The sequence below is a fragment of the Somniosus microcephalus genome, chromosome 21 (genome assembly GCF_052327205.1).
Source record: "Somniosus microcephalus isolate GS21.2 chromosome 21, FLI_Smic_1.0, whole genome shotgun sequence".
Taxonomy (NCBI): Eukaryota; Metazoa; Chordata; class Chondrichthyes; order Squaliformes; family Somniosidae; genus Somniosus; species Somniosus microcephalus.
In genome coordinates this window covers 74,278,426-74,298,484 of record NC_141007.1, presented here as the reverse complement: position 1 = coordinate 74,298,484, position 20,059 = coordinate 74,278,426, and the positions used below count along the sequence as shown (strand labels likewise).

At 45.8% G+C, this 20,059-nt stretch overlaps 1 protein-coding gene across 1 annotated transcript in view; it reads left to right on the top strand.

Moving 5' to 3' along the window:
• crlf3 (cytokine receptor-like factor 3) overlaps nt 1–19,543 on the top strand; it is a 32,488-nt gene extending 12,945 nt beyond the window's left edge. The window contains exons 3-9 of the mRNA XM_085963976.1: nt 114–321; nt 3,357–3,438; nt 9,402–9,579; nt 10,835–11,057; nt 11,654–11,786; nt 13,566–13,678; nt 15,477–19,543. Of these exons, the coding sequence (XP_085820102.1) occupies nt 114–321; nt 3,357–3,438; nt 9,402–9,579; nt 10,835–11,057; nt 11,654–11,786; nt 13,566–13,678; nt 15,477–15,730 (1,191 nt within the window). The 3' untranslated portion in view covers nt 15,731–19,543. The remainder of the gene's footprint in view (nt 1–113; nt 322–3,356; nt 3,439–9,401; nt 9,580–10,834; nt 11,058–11,653; nt 11,787–13,565; nt 13,679–15,476) is intronic.
• Nucleotides 19,544–20,059: the final 516 nt, after the last annotated feature.

Sequence of the window (20,059 nt, the reverse complement as noted above, 5' to 3'; positions counted from 1 at the left end):
GATCCCAGAATATGCTAACCCACTGCGCCATCTTGTTTCCATATCTGATGGTGGCAGATGGATCGCCGTCTTTGCTTTTTGTCACTTCATTGAGTTTGATTTTTCTTTCCCAGATCAATGGAAGTGCCGTACAAACCCGTGATGTTCTGAAGCGTCACTTCAATGAGCTGAAAGCCTCGCTGATCAAGCTGCTGGACGAACGGTTAGTCTTGCTGCTCCAGGACGTGGATAAAGTTGAGCAGGAGAGTGTCAAGCCCCTCGATGACTGTCAGAGGTTAATCGAGCATGGCGTGAACACGGCCGAGGAGCTGCTCCGAGAAGGTAAGCCCGATAGTGCCTGATTGCCTACCAAGGCACCAGTGTCAGGAGGGGCGGTACTGAGGGAGCGCCGCACTGTCGGAGGGGCGGTACTGAGGGAGCGCCGCACTGTCGGAGGGGCGGTACTGAGGGAGCGCCGCACTGTCGGAGGGGCAGTACTAAGGGAGCGCCGCACTGTAGGAGGGGCAGTACTGAGGGAGCGCCGCACCTTCGGAGGTGCCGTCTTTCGAATGAGACATTAAACCGAGGCCCCATCTGCTCTCTAAGGTGAAAGTAAAAGATCCCATGCTACTATTTGGAAGAAGAGCAAGGGAGTTATCCCTGGTGTCCTGGCCAATATTTATTCCTCCACCCACATCACTAAAACAGATTGTCAGGTCATTATTGCACTGCTGTTTGTGGGAGCTTGCTGTGTGCAAATTGGCTGCCGAGTTTCCTACACTTCAAAAATTGGATGTAAAGCATTTTGGGACGTCCTGGGGTCATGAAAGGCACTATATAAATGCAAGTTTATCGTTTTCCTTCATTCTTGCCGGTACTCCATTGCTGCTCTCTCTAGGCTGTGAGTAGAGGCTGTCTGCAAGCGGAAATGTTAGTTACAAAGCTGTCTAGCACGAGAAGTTCAGTCGAGATTTTGTCCAGGTTGTGTCGGGTGTTCAGCGGGATCTGAGAACCGCTGGCAAGGCAGACAACTGTTTGTGTGGCCAGCTGACCGCACAGTACTAAAGCATCCCGGAAATATAGGTACACTCCTAGAATCATAGAATGGTTACAGCACGGAAGAAGGCCATTCGGCCCGTCGAGCCTGTGACGGCACTCTGCAGGAGCACTTCAGCTAGCCCCACTCCCCTGCCCTTTCCCCGTAGCCCTGCAAATTTCTTACCTTCAGCTACTGATCCAACTCCCTTTTGAAAGCCGTGATTGAATCTGCCTCCACCACCCTTTCAGGCAGTGCATTCCAGATCCTAACCACTCGCTGCGTAAAAAAAGTTTTTTCTTGCGTCGTCTTTGGTTCTTCTACCAGTCACCTTAAATCTGTGTCCTCTGGTTCTCAACCCTTCTGCCAATGGGAACAGTTTCTCTCTACTCTGTCCAGACCCCTCATGATTTTGAACACCTCTCAAATCTCCTCTCAATCTCCTCTCAATCTTCTCTGCTCCAAGGAGAACAACCCCAGCTTCTCCAGTCTATCAATGTAACTGAAGTGCTTCATTCCTGGAATGAATCTCGTAAATCTTTTCTGCACCTTCTCTAAGGTCTTCACATCCTTCCTAAAGTGTGGTGCCCAGAATTGGACACAGTACTCCAGTTGAGGTCGAACCAGTGTTTTATACAGGTTCATCATCAGTTCCACACTTTTGTACTCTATACCTCTATTCATGAAGCTCAGGATCCCGTAAGCCTTTTTAACTGCTTTCTCAACCTGCCCTGCCACCTTCAACGATTTGTGCACATATACCCCCAGGTCTCTTTGTTCGTGCACCTCCTTCAGGATTGTACCCTTTAGTTTATATCTCCTCTCCTCATTCTTTCTACCAAAATGTATCACTTCACACTTTTCTGCGTTAAATTTCATCTGCCACGTGTCCGCCCATTCCACCAGCCTGTCTGTCCTCTTGAAGTCTATCACTCTCCTCCTCACTGTTCACTATACTTCCAAGTTATGTGTCATCTGCAAGTTTTGAAATTGTGCCCTGTACACCCACATCCAAGTAATTAATATACATCAAGAAAAGCAGTAGTTCTAGAGCCGACCCCTGGGGAACACCACTATATACCTTCCTCCAGTCCGAAAAACAACCGTTCACCACTACTCTCTGTTTCCTGTCACTTAGCCAATTCCGTATCCATGCTGCCACTGTCCCTTTTATTCCATGGGCTTCAACTTTGCTGGAAAGCCTATTTTGTGGCACTTTGTCAAACGCCTTTTGGAAATCCATGTACACCACGTCAACCGCATTGTCCTCATCAAAAAATTCAATCAAGTTAGTTAAACATGATTTGCCTTTAACAAATCCGTGCTGGCTTTCCTAAATTAATCCACACTTGTCCAAGTGACTGTTAATTTTGTCCCTGATTAAACATAGAAACATAGAAGATAGGAGCAGGAGTAGGCCATTCGGCCCTTCGAGCCTGCTCCGCCATTCAACGAGATCATGGCTGATCATCCAAACCCTAGCACCCGGTCGCTACACCGACAGCCATCCCACCCAAGCCCTATCCCCGTAACCCCACGTATTTAATCCCCCCCTAACACTAAGGGTCCATTTTTTTATCATGGCCAATCAACCTAACCCGCACATCTTTGGACTGTGGGAGGAAACCGGAGCACCCGGAGGAAACCCACGCAAACACGGGGAGAATGTGCAAACTCCACACAGACAGTCACCCGAGGCCGGATTTGAACCTGGGTCTCTGGCGCTGTGAGGCAACAGTGCTAACCACTATGCCACCGTGCTGTTTCTAAAAGCTTCCCCACTACTGAGAAACTGACTGGCCTGTAGTTGCTGGGTTTATCTTTACACCCTTTTTTGAACAATGGTGTACGTGCTCAGACTGCACAATCCAAACTAAGAGTCACAACTCTGTGCAAAAATATTAGCTCTAAGCTCAGGCTTTTGGGAGAGGCCTGAGGGTTCCCGGTAATAACAATGAAAGCTTTAAAAGACACACACAAAAAAAAAACATTCTGTAGATAAATTCAATTATTCTGTGCTGTAAATACTATGTAGTTCATGTAACGACTGCACCCGAATAAGAGAGCTCACCCAGAGCTGGGTAACGATATGTCAATGGGGTGAGATGAAGAGGGGGGCGGGAGGAGGCTCGTGTGGAGCATAAACACCGGCATGGACCTGTTGGGCCGACTGGCCGGTTTCTCTGCTGTTAATTCTATGTAATTGTGAAATGTGCAGTTAGTTTGGTTAAACTCTCATGGGGAGGGGCGGGGGTGGAATGGCAGATGGAAAGAAACGTAACATTTGCGGGATTGCCTTGCAGATGCTGCTCGGCTGACTGAGTCTTTTACTGTTTTACAGGAGAGGTTGCTGTGCTCTGCGAGACAGCAGAGGAGAAACTTGGAAACTTCACAAAAAAAGCTCTGCAAATCCAACTCGACAGGTCAATATTTCTCTACTTGCTCAAATTAGTTCTCGCTTTTGCTCCATTTTTAAAGGTGGGTGCGGAGTATAGAGACTTGAGCACGTAATCCAGGCTGACACTCGCAGTGCTGAGGGAGTGCTGCACTGTCATAGAATCATAGAAAGTTACAGCATGGCAGGAGGCCATTTCGGCCCATCGTGTCCGCGCCGGCCAACAAGGAGCTATCCAGCCTAATCCCACTTCCCAGCTCTTGGTCCGTAGCCCTGCAGGTTACAGCATCTCAAGTGCACATCCAAGTACTTTTTAAATGTGGTTAGGGTTTCTGCCTCTACCGCCCTTTCAGGCAGTGAGTTCCAGACCCCCACAACCCTCTGGGTGAAGAAATTTACCCTCAAATCCCCTCTAAACCTTCCACCAATTACATTAAATCTGTGCCCCCTGGTTTTTGACTCCTCTGCTAAGGGAAATAGGTCCTTTCTATCCACTTTATCTAGGCCCCTCATAATTTTATACACCTCAATAAGGTCTCCCCTCAGCTTCCTCTGTTCCAAGGAAAACAAACCCAGCCTATCCAGTCTTTCCTCATAGCTAAGATTCTCTACTCCCGGCAACATCCTTGTAAATCTCCTCTGTACCCTCTCTAGTGCAATCACATCTTTCCTGTAATGTGGTGACCAGAACTGCACGCAGTACTCTAGCTGAGGCCTAACTAGTGTTTTATACAGTTGAAGCATAACCCCCCTGCTCTTGTATTCTATGCCACGTTCCGTATGCTGCCTTAACCACCTTATCTACCTGGCCTGCTACCGTCAGGGATCTGTGGACATGCACTCCAAGGTCCCTTTGTTCCTCTACATGACTCAGTGTCCTACCATTTAATGTGTATTCCCTTTCCTTGTTAGCCCTCCCCAAATGCATTACCTCACACTTCTCCGGATTGAATTCCATTTGCCACTGTTCTGCCCACCTGACCAATTTATTGATATCTCCCTGCAGTCTACAGCTTCCTTCTTCAGTATCAACCACACAGCCGATTTTAGTATCATCTGCAAACTTCTTAATCATACCCCCTATATTCAAGTCCAGATCATTGATATATACAGGAAACTTTGTGCTATCCGGCACCCACGGGACCGAGCTACTGCCGTTGCCTCAAAACTTCCGGATAGACCAGCGTCAATGTTATCAGATAGGAGCTTTTCATCTCCGTATCTGACAACAAAGACTGTTGCTTAGCAACAGCTTGTCAGCACTCGGCCCATGGCTTGGAAGCGTCTCTGAAGCTGTTGCTAAGATACAGAGACGCTTTCTAGAGCCTGCCGTATCTGACCACAAACACTGCTGCTCAGCAACAGCTTGTAAACACTCGGCCCAGTAGCTTGGAAGCGTCTCTGAAGCTGTTGCTAAGCTACAAAGACGCTTTCCAGAGCCTGCCTGTGAAAACATAGAAACATAGAAACATAGAGATAGGAACAGGAGTAGGCCATTCGGCCCTTCGAGCCTGCTCCGCCATTCAATGAGATCATGGCTGATCTTCGTCTGAGATCATAGCTGATCTTACCAGTTCAGTACCCCGTCCCCGCCTTTTCTCCGTAACCCTTAATCCCCTTAGCCTTCAGAAATATATCCAATTCTCTCTTGAAAATATTTATTGAATTAGCCTTCACAGCCCTCTGTGGCAGGGAATTCCACAGGCTCACCACTCTTTGAGTGAAGAAATTCTTCCTCATCTCTGTTTTAAATGATTTGCCCGCTATTTTTAGACTGTGGCCCCTGGTTCTGTGCTCCCCTGCCATTGGAAACATTCTCTCTGAATTCAGCCTGTCCAGGCCTGCCATAATTTTATATGTTTCGATGAGATCCCCTCTCAATCTTCTAAACTCCAGTGAGTACAAGCCCAAACTATTCAATCTCTCCTCGTAGGTCATTCCCGCCATTCCAGGTATCAGCCTGGTGAATCGCCGCTGCACTCTTTCCATGGCAAGAACATCCTTCCGCAGATGGGGCGACCAAAACTGTACACAATACTCCAGATGCGGTCTCACCAGCACCTTGTACAGCTGTAGTAAGGTATCCCTATTCCTATACTCGAACCCCCTTGATATGAAGGCCAACATACCATTTGCCTTCTTAATCGCCTGTTGCACCTGCATGCTCTCCTTCAGTGACTGGTGCACAAGAACACCCAGGTCCCTCTGCACTTCCCCATCTCCCAATCTATTGCCATTTAGATAATAATCCACCCTCCTGTTTTTACCCCCAAAGTGGATAACTTCGCATTTATCCACATTATAGTGCATCTGCCACGTATCCGCCCATTCCCCCAACCTGTCCAAATCGCACTGTAGCCTCCTGACATCCTCATCAGAGCCCACCCCTCCTCCTAGTTTAGTGTCGTCAGCGAATTTGGAAATATTGCATCCAATTCCCTGATCCAGATCATTTATATATATTGTGAACAGCTGGGGTCCCAGGACAGATCCTTGCGGCACCCCGCTGGTCACTGCCTGCCACTCCGAAAACGAGCCGTTTATTCCAACTCTCTGTTTTCTATCCGCCAGCCAGTTCTCTATCCACATTAATACTTTGCCCCCAATCCCATGAGCCTTAATTTTGCATGATAATCTTTTGTGTGGAACCTTATCGAAGGCTTTCTGGAAGTCAAGGTACACCACATCCACTGGCTCTCCCCCATCTATTTTACCAGTTACTTCCTCAAAAAATTCCAGCAGATTAGTCAAACACGATTTACCCTTTGTAAATCCATGTTGACTCTGTCCGATCCTTTCCCCATTTGTCAAGTGCTCCGCTATTTTATCCTTAATAATGGACTCTAGCATTTTGCCCACAACCGATGTAAGGCTTACTGGTCTATAATTCCCTGCTTTCTCTCTACCCCCCTTTTTAAATATTGGGGTAACATTAGCTACCCTCCAATCCACGGGTACTGTTCCCGAGTCAATGGAGTTCCGGAAGATGATCCTTAGAGCATCTGCTATCTCCAGGGCCACCTCCTTAAGTACCCTAGGATGTAGTTTATCAGGCCCCGGGGATTTGTCGGCCTTCAGTCCCCTCAACTTACCCAACACCATATCCCTAGAGATACTAATTTCTGTCAGCTCCTCCCTCTCATTAGTCCCTATGTTTGCCGATATTCCTGGGAGGTTATTTGTGTCCTCCTTTGTGAATACAGAACCAAAGTATGAGTTTAATTGGTCTGCCATTTCCTTATTCTCCATTATATATTCTCCCGAATCGGACTGCAAGGGACCGACTTGGGATTTTACCAGTCTTTTCCTCCTGATATACCGATAAAAGCTTTTGCAGTCTGTCTTTATGTTTGCTGCAAGTTTACTTTCGTATTCTATTTTCCCCTTCCTGATTAATCCCTTTGTCCTCTTTTGCTGTATCCTGTACTGCCCCCAATCTTCCGGTCTGGTGCTTTTTTTTGCCAGTTGATATGCCCTTTTTTTTGATTTTATGCTGTCCCTAATTTCCCTCGTTATCCACGGTTGAGTCACCTTTTTAGGTTTATTTTTATGCCAAACCGGTATAAACATGTTCTGGAATTCTTCCATTCTATCTTTGAATGCTTGCCATTGTCTATCCACTGTCAATCCCCCCAGAAACACCACCCAATCAATCTTACCCAATTCCCGTCTCATACCCTCGTAATTCCCTTTATTTAAGTTCTGGACCTTAGTCTCTGATTCAATTTCCTCACTCCATCTCGACTGAGAGCTCGATCATATTATGATCGCTCTGACCCAAGGGGCCTCGTACAAGAAGATTGCTGATAAGTCACAGAATCACAGAATCACACAGAAACCCCACAGTGCAGATAGAGGCCATTTCGGCCCATCGAGCCTGCACCGACACATATCCCACCCGATCCCCGTAACCCCACGTATTTAATCCCCCTAACACTAAGGGTCAATTTATCATAGCCAATCATCCTAACCCGCACATCTTTGGACTGTGGGAAGAAACCGGAGCACCCGGAGGAAACCCACGCAAACACGGGGAGAATGTGCAAACTCCACACAGACAGTCACCCGAGGCCGGATTCGAACCCGGGTCCCTGGCGCTGTGAGGCAACAGTGCTAACCACTATGCCACCGTGCTGCCCTTCTCATTGCACAATACCCAGTCTAAAATGGCCTGATCTCGAGTCGGCTCCTCGACATATTGGTCCAGATAACCGTCCCGAAAACATTCCAGGAATTCCTCCTCCTCAGAATTTTTACTAATTTGGGTAGTCCAATCAATATGTAAATTAAAGTCACCCATGATGACAGCTGTGCTCTTATCGCACGCTTCTCTAATTTCCCTTTTTATGCCTTCCCTCACCTCCATATTACTATTTGGAGGCCTATATATCACACCCACTAACGTTTTCCTCCCCTTGCTATTTCTCATTTCTACCCATACAGATTCCGTTTCATCCGAGTTAATATCCTTCCTTTCCATTGCATTAATCCCCTCCTTTACCAGCAATGCTACCCCACCTCCCCTACCTTTTTGCCGATCCTTCCTAAATATTGTATATCCCTGGATGTTAAGTTCCCAGCCTTGCCCACCCTGCAGCCACGTTTCTGTAATCCCAATCAAATCATACTTTGCTGGGAGAAGAAAAAAAACCTAACCAAAACGGCTACTGATTTCTGCCGTTAGATCGAAGTTGCCGGACATTCAACCTCCGGATAGCACAAAGTTTCCTGTACCACAAAAAGCAAGGGACCTATTACTTATCCCTGCGGCACCCCACTGGAAACAGCCTTCCAGTCACAAAAACACCCATCAACCATTACCCTCTGCTTCCTGTCTCCGAGCCAGTTTTGAATCCAACTTTGCCCTGGATCCCATGGGCTTTTAACTTCGTGACCAGTCTGCCATGTGGAACCTTATCAAAAGCCTCGCTAAAGTCCATATGCACTACCCTCATCTACCCTCCTTGTTACCTCCTCAAAAAATTCAATTAAGTTTTGTCAGACACAACCTTCCTTTAACAAATCCGTGCTGACTATCCTTGATTAATCCGTGTCTTTCTAAATGAAGATTTATCCTGTCCTTCAGAATTCTTTCCAATAACTGTCGGAGTTGCCGTCTTTCGGAGGAGACGTTAAACCGAGGCCCCGTCTGCTCTCTCGGGTGGACGTAAAAGATCCCATGGCACTATTTCGAAGAAGAGCAGGGGAGTTCTTCCCAGTGTCCTGGCCAATATTTATCCCTCAAAAATCATCTAAAAAACAGATTATTTGGTCATTATCACATTGCTGTTTCTACTTCATTGGCTGTAAAGTGCTTTGGGAGATCCTGAGGTTGTGAAAGGTGCTTTTATCTTTTTCTCTCTCTCTCTCGTTCTTTTTTTCTCTCTTTTTATCTCTCTTTCCCTCTCATTTTTCTCTCTCTCTCTCTCTCTCTCTCTCTCTCTCTCACATCTGCACCCCCAAAATACTCAGTATTACAGTGAAGGGAGTATATCGGGGCCTCTATGATGCTCGGTATTATAGTGAAGGGAGTATATTTGTGGCCCAACAATTCCCCCACACCCCTAATTTGTGTAAGAAATCACAACACCAGGTTATAGTGCAACAGCTTTATTTGAAATCACAAGCTTTCGGAGCGCTGCTCCTTCGTCGGGTGAAGTGGAGAGATGCATAAAAACACAGCTTATATAGTCAGAGAATAATGTCAGATGTTTACAGGTAATCTTTCTAACTGCCATTTATCATGATTTCTTACATTTGTCCACCCCAGTCCAACACCGGCATCTCCACACCACCCCTAATTTGTGACTGTAGTTGTGGAGCATTGTTGAATTAGAGGCCAGGGCTCCAAGTGGTCTGTGGAGAGATGCTGCTTGCTGGAGGGCCGGAAATACTAGAGGGGTTCAGGGAGTGAAACGTTTACACACACTCGCACTCTCCTGGTGTTTTTTCCTGAAATGTCCCTTTTCCTCTGGTTCCTTTTCACTCTAGTTTGCCAGAAGTCCCTTCACTGGTGGAAGTGCCGTGTTTATCAGCTCAGTTAGACGAATGCTTCCTCAGCTTTGTCAAGGATCGAATCTTTAGCCACGGAGCCGTGGCATCGCGACCTCCTGTCCAGATAGAGGAATTGACCGAAAGGCCTGGAGGGATTCTCGTCCGATGGTGCAAGGTGAGCGAATCTCCAAAATGGAACTGAGCGGGGCTTCACCTGTTTCCCCCGACCACCACCCTTCACCAAGAAGAGTTAATGGGGGAAGACGTTCTGTGGGGAGTGCTTAATTCGTATTAAAAGACACTACAGATTCAGATTGATTTCAGAGCTAACCCAGAGCCTGCTGACCCGATGGAAAAAGCTGCTACCTAGGAACAGGAGTCGGCCATTCAGCCCAACGAGCCTGTTCCCCCATTCAATTAGATGGTGGCAGAAGCTTGGCAGAATGGGGGTTAAGATCCCACCGGTGGACTTGCCGTTCCTTTCCTGCCCTGTGGCCGTTTTAATGGCGCTGTTTCCTTGGGCAGTTGAGGGGCCTGCCTGAGTTGGGCGGGGAGTTTGGCGAATACATGTCTATGATGTCATTTGAACCCCGCCACTGTAAAACCTGGCGTACTCCCAGTGGGGGGACCCCTGTCAGGTGAGTTTAAAACTACTCTTTGTGGGGCCAGGAGGAGGGTCGGTGACCAGAGAACACAGATTGAAGATAATTGGCAAAAGAACCAGAGAGGAGAGGAGGCGAATTTTTTTAAAAAAATTTACGCAGCGATTTGTTGTGATCTGGAACGCACTGCCTGAACGGGCGGAGGAAGCAGATTCAGCAGTAACTTTCAACGGGCAATTGGGTGTATACTTAAATAGGAAAAAAATGTGCAGGGCTATGGGGAAAGAGCTGGGGAGTAAGACTAATTGGATAGCTCTTTCAGAGAGCCGGTACAGGCACGATGGGCTGAATGGCCTCCTGTGTGATTCTCCGCGTTTAACACAGGAAACTTGTTGCAACAATTCTGTCTGTGCAGTTCTGCAAGCGACCACCAGAGGGAGCAGAATAGCCATAAAAGGCAAAATACTGCTGGAAATCTGAGGTACAAACAGAAAAATGCTGGCAATTCAGCTCTGATTTCCATCTTCAGGTTTAAATCGGTCCTAATTTGGTTTCCGCAGCTTTAAGACCCCACTGAATCTCAAGTGCTGATAGCACTCAATTTTCCAGTCCAACTTAATTTGCATAGTTACTCACGACTCCACCGTGCAAACTCTGGACAGTGTCGTCCAGTGAGCAGGACTTTAACTCGGGACAGACTGAGTATTGAACTTGGAGTTTGGGGGGGTGCAGTACCACGCTGGAAGGTGCAGTTACCCGCTGACGAGTCCTCGACTTTGTGAACGTCGCAGACTGAAGCGTAACTGATGTTTTGTGTTTTGTTGTTAGGACGACGATGATTTTGTGGCACAGGAATATCGGCTGCAGTTTTGTAAAAACACCGCCTGCCACTTTGAAGATGTCTACATTGGACCCGATACAGAATTTGTGGTTTTGCACCTTGACCCCAATGTTGGCTACACCTTCCGCGTGTGCGCCCGGAGAGAGGGACGCATGGAGTGGAGCCCTTGGAGTATCCCACAGACTGCGCACACCACCCTAACTGCACACGGTCAGTGCAGCCGTTAACGGCGAAACTCTCGGGATTCCTGTTTTGTTTAACGGCTAAAGGGTTACAGTCCTAAAGTCCAGTCCAACCCTCCCCGGGAGGTGCTGCCTATTATGGCGATGCTGCTCCAGGCCTTGCCCCCCCCCCCCCCCCCCGCATTTACTAATGACGCACTAAGCAATGGCAGATAGAGGCTTGGCAGCTGGTGATGGGCGAGAGGCTGTAGGAGAATGGGGAAAGGAATAGAACGGGGAAGAGAAGAGGTGGGGGCGGGTAGACATTAGTGAACAGATGGGTTTTTACGACAATCCTTTTTAATTCCAGATTTATTTAATTAACTGAATTTAAGTTCCCAGCTGCCGTGGTGGGATTTGAACTTGTGTCTCCAGATCATTAGTCCAGTAACGTAACCACTATGCTACTGGTATGCGCTTACCCCTTAATCGAGAACATTGTGTATCCTGTTTAGATATTAAAAACTGCACTAACAAGGCTGAGCTATCCTCTGGGTAACCAAGGGTAAATGTGTAGCTAAGGGAGCTGACTGAAGCTTAAATACACAGAACTGCAGACTCCTGAATTCTGAATCTTGTTGACAGAATGGATCACAGGCTGCGAAGGTTTTAGTCTCAGCAGTCGCAGAGACATGGCCCTCAGGAACGACTCTCCTCCTTGTGGTGTGCTGTACTCCAAGGATCCCACTTACACCAGTGGACAGACCCTGACCTTTCGGTAAGTACTTTACTGCTGCCATTGTCAATATTTTTAAAACCCGTTTGGTAAGTTTACCTTGAGTGTAACCTGCTCTGGTGTCGACTAAACGGTTGGGGCTACGGACTCCAACTTAGAAGAGGGATGGTGAACTGAGTTTAGATTGAATGCTTCGTGCAGAGGGTGCTCAATGTGTGAAACAGCCTGACTGTGGAGACTGACAGCAAATTCAAGGAGTTGCATAGATATTTGGCTGAAAAGGGATTGAGGGGAATGAGAGCGATTAGCGTACGAGAACTTTTATGCTTTTGGACAGACTGATGGGCTTCTGGTCCTGTGTATTCCTATGGCAGGATTTGGTTCTACGGCAGGATTTGGTTCTATGGCAGGATTTGGTTCTACGGCAGGGAAGAACCATCTGGCTCCATTCACTTTCACTGAAGGTACGAGGATGAGCTGCCTCTGTTTAAAAACAGCACCCGTAATCCAAGAGGGTTTCTCTTCCTAATCTATCATTTTACCCGGTGGTTAAAAATTCCTGAATGCCTCGTCTTGCTGCGGCTATTCGGCCCTGTGCTTTGTCGAGTGGTTGGCAGTAAGGTACGAGGCAGATCTACAATTGGGCCGCTGCAAACACCCAAACCCCACAGGTGAAGCTTGAGCACTTTATGAATTTCAAAACACCAAAGATCGAGGTTAGAAGTAAGATAAAGAACTTGCATTTCTAGAGCACCTTTCACCACCTCAGGATGTCCCAAAGCGCTTTACAGCCAATGGAGTACTTTTTGGAGTGTAGTCACTGTTGTAATGTCGGGAAACGCGGCAACCAATTTGTGCACAGCAAGCTCCCACAAACAGCAGTGTGATAAATGACCAGACAATCTGTTTTAGATGTGTCCATCAGGTTCACACTATCCAGATTCCATGTCTGATTTTTCTATCGTGGACTTTGCCCTCACCACCTGTTGATCGCTCACTTTAAGGAACAGAAGTTGCTGCCTTAACTCTCCCTGCTTAATGTCTGTTCATGTTGTAGTTTGATGTGTTCTAAGGAAAGTTCTTGTGACTGACACGACACTGCTCACTTTACGAAAGGTGTGCTGGCGAGTTAGCAGATCGGGTTGAAATCCGAGCCCAGGCTGATTTGGGCGAGAGTGTCCATCGTGATGTGGCTTCTCAGTGGACAATCGGCCCGATACCCCACACTGCCCCTAATCCACCACTGAGTTGTCGGTCTTGGAAAAACTGGTGTGGGAAACATGTCGCCCAGGTACAGTGATGGGGAGCTCCTCTGAGGTTCGAGTTAGGTATCTGGTTGGGGCAGAGTAGAGTTGAGCTGACTGTGCTGTACCTGACCCAGGAGCAGTTGATGCTGTACACAGGCAGTGGCTCAGTGGGTCGCACTCTTGCCCCTAAGATTGTGGGTTCAATTCCCACTCCAGAGTCTTGAGCACAAAATCGTAGGAGAGCAGGGGAGTTCGCCCCAGTTTCCTGGCCAATATTAATCCCTCAACCAACATTTACTAAAAAAAAATTATCTGATCATTTATCTCATTGCTGCTTGTGGGATCTTGCTGTGTGCAATTTGGCTGCCGTGTTTCCTACATTACAACAGTGACTACACTTCAAAAGTACCGAGTTGGCTGTAAAGGTACTTTGGGACGTCCTGAGGTCGTGGAAGGTGCGACATAAATGCAAGTTTGTCCTTTTATTCCCTTGGCACTAACTTCACTCGCCATCGACGAACACATTATTCACGAGAGAGAGTTTTTACAGGCTGTGTTTTTGTTTTGTTCCCAGAATGGAGGCGACGGGACTGCCGGATAAGCGAGACAGTATCGGGGTGTGTGTGGAGCCACAGAACGGGTGTGACTCCCTGCAGAGAGACAAGGCCGTTTGCATCAGCTCAAATGGTAATGAAACTGAATGGGGCCGCTTTGCGTGGGTCGGAGCGAGATCAGGATCATTCCTTTAGTTTCTCTCCAATCTTCTATTACTCTTGTGTGAACCTTGATGGTGAATTTCTGCAGATTATCCCACAATGTGGAGGACACTGCAGCTGACCTTGACCCTGTTATGTCCAAATAAACACTCAACATTGTGGTACCTTAGAAAATAAGAAACTAAATGGGGTAGAAGAGCAAAGAGATCTAGGGATAGAGATGATCAAATCCTTAAAAGCAGCATCGCAGGTCAGCAAAGCAATTAAAGCTAACAAAGCACTGGGATTTATTGCGGGGATATAGAATTCAAATGTAGTGAAGTTATATTAAACTTGTATAGGACCCCAGTCAGGCTGCACTTCCATGTACCGTGCACAGTTCTGGTCTCCGTACTCTCAAAAGTACATAGCACTGGAGAAAGATTGACAAGGATGGTACCATAACTCCGAGATTACAGCTATCGGGAAAGATTGAACAGGTTGGGACATTTTTCTTTAGAAAAGAGAAGACTTCGAGGAGATCTGATAGAGGTCTTTAAAATTATGAATGGGTTAGACAGGGATGATGTGGAGAGAATGTTTTCACTTGTGGGAGAATCTAAAACTAGGGGCCATAAATACAAGGTAGCTACTAATAAATCCAATAGAGAAATGAGGAGACATTTCTTTACTCCAAGAGTGGTTAGAATGTGGAACTCACTAGCGCAGGAAGTGGTTCAGGCGAATAGCTTGGATGCTTTCAAAAGGAAACTAGATGATTTCATGAGAGAAAAGGGAATAGAAAGATATGCTGAAAGACTGAGATGAGGTAGATGGAATGGGAGGAGACTCGTGTGGAATATAAACACCAGCACAGACTAGAATGGCCTGTTTCTGTGCTGTATAATCTATTTAATTCTGTGTCTGTCAATAACTAATTGCTTTTATAATTGTTGTTTCCAGACCCTCTGGAACAAAGGTAATACAAGAGAAGACATTGGAGTGTAGTTGGTACAACGTGCTGACTCCCATCAGGGGGCCCTCGAGTGTTTAGTTAACAACATGCAAGCACAGCACGTATTATCTAGTAGGTGTCGCTGCGTAACATTCAGGAGCAGGATCCTGGCTCCCAATCTGGGGTACGAGGGCTGAAATGGGCTAACTCGGTACGGACCCTGGCACCATGCTGCAGAATTTGCTCTGTACCAGGATTTTGAGCCTGTCCAGTGCCGAGAAAGTGGTGCATTCCCCGAGATGTTAAACCCAGGCCTTCGACTGCCTGTTCTGGTGGCCCAGGTGATTTGCTGAACACTAATAAGAGGAGGGAGTTCTCCCGGTGTGCTGGCCAATGTTCTTCCCTCAACCAGCATCACTAAAGACTAACTGGTTATTTATCTCATTTCCATTAGTGAACAAAATGCAAACTGTGCACAGAACAGCTGCTTCTATAACAATAATTTCTGCGTTTCAGTGTCATTTATTGTGTGTGAATCACTTTGAGGAGTTCCTGAGGCATGATGAGGTGCTATATCAATGCAACTTTTTTTCCTGTCTTGTATCACTCAGACAGATGGTGTGACTTTATCTCGGAGCTATTGGGGGCAGTGAGGGATGAAATCGGGGAAAGGCAGAAATCATTCAATTGCCCGCTTATTCCAACTCCCATCGCTGCAGGACCAGCCGTCGTCTCGTTGATGCCCAGTCCCTTGTTTTACCTCCCATAAAACATTATACAGTCTGCACATTAGGTTTAATTTCAGGCGGAGTTAACTCATGTCATTATTTTTTAGGGGCGGTATTTGTGAATGGCAAAGAAATGACCAATCAGCTACCCTGTGTTTCTACCGGGTCTTCGGTGACCTTTGACATGGAAGTCGTTGGCTTGGGTTCCGTCTTCAATGACGCCGCGAGCTTCAAGCTTCGAGTGATCATCAGCTCTGGAAATCGAGAAGTGGTGTTCGACTGGCTGCTCGATCAGCCTTGCGAAGCCTTGTATTTTGGCTGTTCTTTCGCCTACCCGGGTTGGAAAGTGCTGGTATTTTAGACTCCGGTGAGGGGCAACTCCTCACTTCTAACAGGATCTGTTAGCACGCATAGTCCGGCTGCTCCAAGCCTGTGCAAGAGCTGGAGGCTTCACCGTAAGGAATGGTCCTCGTGTTCCAGTTACAATGTCTCATCATTGGAAAGGCTCTGAGCTGCTGAATGTGTTTGGGATCGGGGGGGGGGAGGAGAAGAAAAGGGAAAGGAGCAATTATTATCATTTAAGTAACTATCTGAGCAAAAGCTTTGATGAAAAGATATTAAATAAGAGGCTTTTTAAAAATAAAAATTCAGCCAAGTGGAAAGTGGCTGAATTTCCTGTTTTGTGTTAAATATGGAGAGTTCTGGGGATCCTTTCACAAGTTCACTGGTAATACAGAAATCTGTCTGTGCAGAATGACGTTGCCTTGACTTAAGTCAAGCGTACGTGTGTTCGGTGAATAGCAGAGATGAAATTTTGTTGAACTTCTCGTCAGTGTTTTAGTTTGTGTGAGTCTTTCTTAATATATTTCTTAAGGCTAAAGGGATATGGGGAGAAAGCAGGGAAAGGGTACTGAGTTTGGATGATCAGCCATGATCTCATTAAATGGCGGAACAGGCTCGAAGGGCCGAATGGCCTACTCCTGCGTTTCTATGTTTTAATGGACGATCAGTGGCCAGTTTGAGAGGCAAAAAGTGTTGCGTGTCCTTTTGACGTGCCAGTTTTCTCCTTCTCTTCCCTGCCTGTGCTGTGGCCCTTCACCTACATGTTTCAGTTTAAAAGCGTTGGGGCCATGGTATGTTTTGGAATGAAAGAAATGCCAGGGAACGAATTGTTCTGTACAGCCCTTCAGACGCAATGCAGGTCACTGCTGCCGAGAACCTGGCCCAACAAGGTGAAAGTGTTGGTTGTCACAACAGAGTGTAGCAGAAAGATTTTTCTGTATTCAGTCTAAAGCCCAGCAGAGAATTTTACTGTGTTTGTGTGAACTCGAAACTGTCGGCCTGAGCCTATGTCTGGAGTGCAAATGTGAACGGTTTTAGATCAATTTGTACCAAGCTCTGACACACGCCAAGTAAAGTGGCTCGTAACTTTTATATCTTCCCTTAACCACACACACACTCTTTTATATGATAGTGCAATTTGAGAGCTTATTTTAAAATATATATATATATATATTTTAGGACAGAACATTTTATGAGACTGAGAATTGTCAACCTGCAAACCTGTAACTTCCACCCAGTGGTTTGTTGGGTTACTGTTACATAGAGCAGGATATCCAAAGTGTAAGGTATGAGTCACGTGCGTCCCCTGAGCACCATTGATCTGGCCTGTAAATCCCAGGCTGTTTGTTCCCATCTGTGCTTCGTGATTATTTGCTGGCTTGCCCAGTTTGATATTTTGGTGGGTCTGGAGGTTTGGGAAGGGCTGTTCTGGTGCTGTTATCTCTTGGGTGGTTAAATCCCTGATTGGAACAGTGAGATCTGTTGGTTTACGGCTTGTAAAATATACAGATTAATGGATTTAAACTTTTGTTTAAACTCCCCCCGAGTCTTCATGGCAACTAAGACCCACAAAGACTGGACACTTCTGACTGCGTGTGAACGGTAGCGGAGTAGGGGACAGGGTACAGGCTAGTTGTTTAGACCCCAGTGAATGTTGCAGCCTTGAACAGCACCTCAAAAGGGTTATTTTTACACGTACAGGGTTGTTAACTTTTAGGAACAATCCAGTTTGAGCTTTCCCCATTGGAGATGATAATTCCGAGTGTCGACCCCAGCTCCCGCCTGGGTGCAAATCCATGAGCTTGGCCCAAATTTCCTGGAAATTGGTGCAGTTAAACAGGGGTGTTTTATTCTGATCTTAAGGGCTAACAAACATTGTTTGGAAAGACTGGAGGAAACTTTATATCTAATCTGTGCTTCAGGACTGGTGCTGGTTCCAAAAACTAGATAGGTGACGGTTCCGTTCCTCACCACTGACCCTCAATAAGCAGAAAAAATGGTATACATTTTAAAAGTAGTTAAAATTCTAACACCAACATGGATTGATCTGCTGGTACGAGTGGATAGCTCTACTGTATCTTTACTGTGATTCGATGCTTGCACTTTTTTGTATAAACGAGTTGATCCCCTGCGTTACATGCAGGGAGCGAAGACCAAGTCTTTGGGTGAAATGGGGTTTGATGTTGGGGGATAATTGCGTCAGGGTACGCAAATATAATTTAGTTCCCATTTTAAAGTCATACATTCTATCCTTATTTCCATTTTATAAATTGCTGTGTCCATATTTATAATGAAACTGCCTCTAGACACAGTACTGACATCCTCCTGCCATGAGTGTTGTTGCAGGGAGGATGTAATTACTGTGACAAGTTTCCAATATTTGTGGATGAGTATATTGCTAATGGAAAAAGTTGACTAGAAATGTGTGAATTGTTGATCTCTTTATAATAGTGTATTTTCACATTTCTGTTTGTGTGAATGGTTTTGGGAAGTACCCAAAAAAAAATCAGAGGCAGAATTACTGACTGAGAAGTGCCTCTATTTGTAGATATAAGCATCCTTTTTTTATAGGACAATCATGCTGTTTAAAAGTGCCTGTATACATATCAATATCTTTTTATAATATTGAACAGTGTGATAGCTTGAGTCTTCCAAAACTTAATACTCTGCTTAGAAGCAAGTAGGAAGATCTCAAGAAGGTTGGACATTTGGGTTCAGTCCAGTGTATTAAATTGTACTTGAAGCAATGTGCGGGTGGTAAAAAGCACCCTTGGTGCCTAACCGGCTCAGTGGGTAAATGTACGGCCGAGTGTGGTGTTAAACCTTGTGCCTTTTTTTTTTTTTAAAAGTTCGTTTCTTGCATCTGGCCTGAGCCAGCACTTACCCAGGCTGTTGCAGAGTGTGGTATTGTGTCCCAATTTATATATCTGGTCGTCTGTCAGACAGGAGCACAACTGCCCTCCAGGCTGGAAAAACTTCAGCAATCTTAATTGACGTCCAGTAGTCTTTGCTGGAAAATGTGTGTCTGGTTATCTGACGAGCACAGAATAAATATGCTCCTGACACTAGGCTCACCTGTAAAGAACAACCATTAAGGTGAAGTAGCAGAGGGCTGCCAGCTATGGAACTGTGCGATTTGCAGGAGTAGCTACTTTTCCCCCCCCCCCCCCCCTCTGCAGTGGAGTCCGATAATGAATGTTGGCTTGCAATGGCCCATTGTATACTGTCATGTTTTTGTATACATTGAAAAAGTTTGGGTACGTTTATATCCACAATGCCAGCAAGTTAACGCAGCGGTGAGGGCCTTTTCTATTATGCGTGTAGGTGAGCATCTTTTTTTCCTACAAGGAACAAAACTCCAGGTTGATCAAGGTCTCAATATTCTGCATTTTTTTTAATGTTGCATTACCAAGCTTTCTGTAAACTCCTGCCTATGGAAGTTGCTTGTCTTTAATCTTGAAAATGTATTGCTACAAATATTCCTAATAAAGTGGGGGGGGAAAGTTCCATTGACAAGCATTGATTACTACTAGGTTGGTGTATCTTAAAACTACTTTTCAATGAGTAATTTTGAGTCTCTTGATCACTCGCTTAATAAAGGTGCTGCCTATTGTAGCAGGAGCACTAGTTGTTAACCTTATTCATAGGCTATGGGAAAGAAAATGGAGCCTGTGTGGACAGGAGTGAGATTGAATGTGATGTACAAATAATCTGTCAAGGCAGATATGAAAATGGTTACTTGACTGGAAGGACTGTGCCTGAACCCAAGTCATGGACTACAGGAGAGAAGATGTTTTTCACCTTTCAAATAAAAATGAGGAATGTTGTCCCAGCTGAGAGTTTGTATCCTCTTCTCCAGACCCAACTGTATAACTAACATGTAAATTAGAAAAGTTGGCATATACTCATTCATTTGCTTGGTCTTCCTACCAGGGGTAGTCATTTTGGAAGTAATACCCCAATTCACCACACCTTCACATGAATGTTATAATTGGAACACAAGTACTGCACCACCTCAGTTGGCAACCACTAGCGCAGCAACTTAAGAGTTGACACCAAAGAAATGTCAGTTACAAACTAGGCATTGATTGTGAATCAGACATCCCATGACAAACACTCATATTAAATGTAGGGTTCAACACTTGCTGGTGCATGCAGTTATATAAATGAGCCTTACACATCTGAAATCTGCCACTTCATTTTCCAGCCCAAAATATTCATGGCGTTAAAAGACTATAGATTTTCATACAATGAGTTCAAAGATACAGATAAAATACAAGTTTGGAGTCTCATCTGAAAGAAAGCACCTCCAACAAGAATGATCACAGACCAGAGATTATAAATATCA